At 35.2% G+C, this 3,325-nt stretch overlaps 1 protein-coding gene across 1 annotated transcript in view; it reads right to left on the bottom strand.

Moving 5' to 3' along the window:
* LOC109830084 (UDP-N-acetylglucosamine 1-carboxyvinyltransferase-like) overlaps positions 1-3,325 on the bottom strand; it is a 5,298-nt gene that overhangs the window by 1,078 nt on the left and 895 nt on the right. Inside the window, exons 2-5 of the mRNA XM_020397238.1 lie at positions 3,215-3,322; positions 831-981; positions 470-754; positions 7-17 (exon numbers count right to left, since the gene is read on the bottom strand). Coding sequence (XP_020252827.1) covers positions 7-17; positions 470-754; positions 831-981; positions 3,215-3,322 — 555 coding nt within the window. The remainder of the gene's footprint in view (positions 1-6; positions 18-469; positions 755-830; positions 982-3,214; positions 3,323-3,325) is intronic.

Raw genomic sequence — 3,325 nt, 5'->3', positions numbered from 1 at the left:
CCAGACGCTACAGAAACCTGCCAATCAAAGTAAAGTTTTCAAACCTCAATTCAATCAAGTGTTATGCCAAAGGACCAAAAGTTTTATTTGGGGTAACTTTCATAAAACCCCCCTCGAACTTTGGGGGCTTTTTAAACTTTATAAATCCTAGAAACCTCTTCCCCTGAACTTGTATCACTTAATTACCACGACTGACAGTGATAACTTAAAGTTGCCACGTACTTCACAGTTCACACATGAGAACTATAGTATAATATTACCCCTAGCTACTAAATATAATTTCCATATTACACTTTTTGGGTAAAGGTACGTAAAAAGTAAAAAAAATTGCTTTCTACTCTACCATTTTACATTATTTATGAGAATTTCCATCAGCTCAGGGGGTCAAATTTAATTTTGAAAGTGTAGGGCCATTTTCTATGATTTCTAAAGTTCAGGGAGGTTTTGTGAAATTTACACTATTACTTACTTCAAGAGTTTGAGATCCTTTCTCTGTGATCTTGCACCCAGCTTCAGAAAGCTTTTCCACCAAGCTTGTTAAGTGAGAGGGGATAACAGGTGACAACGAAATACATGATCTAGTTATCGCTGCCGCAACCATAAATGTACCTGCTTCGATTCTATCTGGCATAATGGTGAACTCAGCACCATGTAACTTTTTTGTACCAGTAATCACAAGTGTATTTGTACCCCCTCCCTTGATGCAAGCTCCACAAGCATTCAGAAATTGTGCAAGGTCAACCACTTCTGGCTCCTATGGATAAATTTTGGTAATGATTGTAAGGAATACTAGAATGAAGAGTAACTTATTTGAATATTTTGGCTCGTACCCAAGCTACATTTGTAAGTACAGTAACGCCTTCGGTCATAGATGCTGCCATCATTAAGGTTTCTGTTGCCCCGACGCTTGGATAATCGAGATGAAATCTACCTCCAACGAGTCCCTTGCCATTTGCAGCACGCACGTGGATTTTCTCATCACTGTAATATATGGCAATTAATCAAAGATAATTTTAATTTTAGCGTTGATTAAGCTGCAACAATGTTCATAAGTCCATACTTCATAGTCAAATCATACTTAGAAATATAAGACTATATCAACAGATAGTCCTGTTCCCTGAAAACCAATGTTTAATATACCGGCAGAAAATAATGGGTGTCAGTTGCATCAGTGGAACTTAGATATGTGATCCAAAGTACACTATGTAACGCTGGGACCAGCCAATTTACGCCCTGTCTTGGCAAATTTGCTGAGCTTTTGTTTGTATCAGACTGATACTAACCAAAACGCACTGTTAAGAACCGATACAGAAGCAGAAAATGAGATAATACATTTCAAGCTACCCAAAGAAGAAAACGAAAAAAATGGCAATACATGGGTAAAAGAAAAAAGTTCAAGATATTCTACAATCAATATATTACTACACAAGCGTACCGGTGAAAAGGTCATTTATAATCAAAATCTAATCCAGGCTTACAGAAAATAAAAAATAACGGAAAATGCAGTTATATCCAATAAATTAATGAGATATAGAACATAGCTGATATTAACGATTGACTGATAGATCCAGAGACACATCCAGGAATGAATAATTTCTACATGTAATATAATGTGCTCTGAACTAGACTAATGGCGAAACAACAGCATCAACACATCAAAGCCTTCATCCCAAATGTTTGGGGTCGGCTACATGAATCATATTCTTCCATTCTATTATATTATGAGACATCTCCTCTGTTAAGTTAGTCATAATCTTATTCTTCTTAATTGCTTCCAATCTAATTCTTTTAAGTCTACTTGTGGATCTCCTAGCTCCATTAACTATAATACTATCACTTTTTCTAACAAGTGCACTAAGGGGTCTCCGTTATACATGATCAAACCATCTTAGTCTATTCTCTCTCATTTTAACCTCAATAGGAGCAACATCTAATTTTACTACGGATGCAATCATTTCTTTTTATATTTTTCAGTGTATACCGACAAAACTATCACAACATTCTCATTTCTACTACACTATTTTTTACACATGTTTTTTAATGCCCAATACTCTGACCCATAAATATTGCTAATCTTATAATCGTCCTATAGAATTTTCCTTTTAGTTTCAGTGGTCTTCTACGATCAAATAAGACTCCTGAAACACTCATCTATTTTAACCTATGGGGAACATCATCTTCAATCTCACCATCATGCCGAAGGACTGATCCTAAATAGAAAAAATGATTACCTTTAGACATTTTCTGACCATCAGTATGTCCATCAATATATATTATAGGCTCTTTTCTTTTCCTAGTTTTACTAAAAATGTACACCATATATTATGTTATTGTTCTACTAATTTTAAAACATTTAGATTCAAGATCTTATCTCTACCTTTCTACTTTAGAAATTATACCTCTTCTAGTTTTGTCAACTAACACTATATCATCTGTAAATAACATACACTATGAGATTTTATCTTGAAAGTGTCTAATAAGTCGGTCAACAACTAATACAAAAAGATAATGACTTAAGGAAGATCCTTGGTGTAAACATATAACAATAGGAAATGGCTTAGTCTCTGCTTCATTAGTTCTTATTCTAATTGTTACTCTCTTATACATATCTTTAATCACATCAACATATATACAAGATTTTTTTTTTTTCTGAAACCCACCACATTACCTCTCTAGGCAATCTATCATAAGTTTTTTCTAGATCCACGAAAATCATATGCAGATCTTTTCTTTTCTCTCTATATCTCTCCATCAACCGGCTCAAAATATGTACAGGTACCATAGTTGACCTCCCATGTATAAAACAAAATTGATTTTTAAATACATTTCTCTTCTTTCTTAGCCTCAATTACCCTCTCCTAAAATTTCAAAGTATGAACCAAACTAATGCTCCACTCACAAATTCCCATAACAGGGTAGCCATTACAAAAAAATAGCTAAAATCCCAACTAAATTTTGCAATAAATTTCACATAACCCCCAAGAATTTGGCCTAATGATACCAAAAACTTTTAACAACGTCACATAATACCATCAAGCTTTGTCACATAACCTCTCAAATTTCTTAAGACTCCTGCCAATCTGACAAAACTTTTTTTTGGTGTTTCGTGACATTTTTAAGAGCTTTTTTGGAGTTGCCCAAAAAGGGACCAACCTTTTGGGCGGTTATGTGAAATTTACCTAAAAATTTCTAATAGCAGCGATCGCCACCTCACCTCATATCAACAACTGCACCCAACGCGGTGAGCCCTCTTACATAAAGATCCACCGGCCTCGCCCCAATCTTACACCCACCAGGCAACGCCACGTCAGCCCTCCCGAACCTC

The sequence above is a fragment of the Asparagus officinalis genome, chromosome 1 (assembly GCF_001876935.1).
Source record: "Asparagus officinalis chromosome 1, Aspof.V1, whole genome shotgun sequence".
NCBI classification, from domain to species: domain Eukaryota; kingdom Viridiplantae; phylum Streptophyta; class Magnoliopsida; order Asparagales; family Asparagaceae; genus Asparagus; species Asparagus officinalis.
The sequence above is the reverse complement of the archived record's forward strand: the minus strand, read 5'-3'. Positions and strand labels throughout refer to the sequence as shown.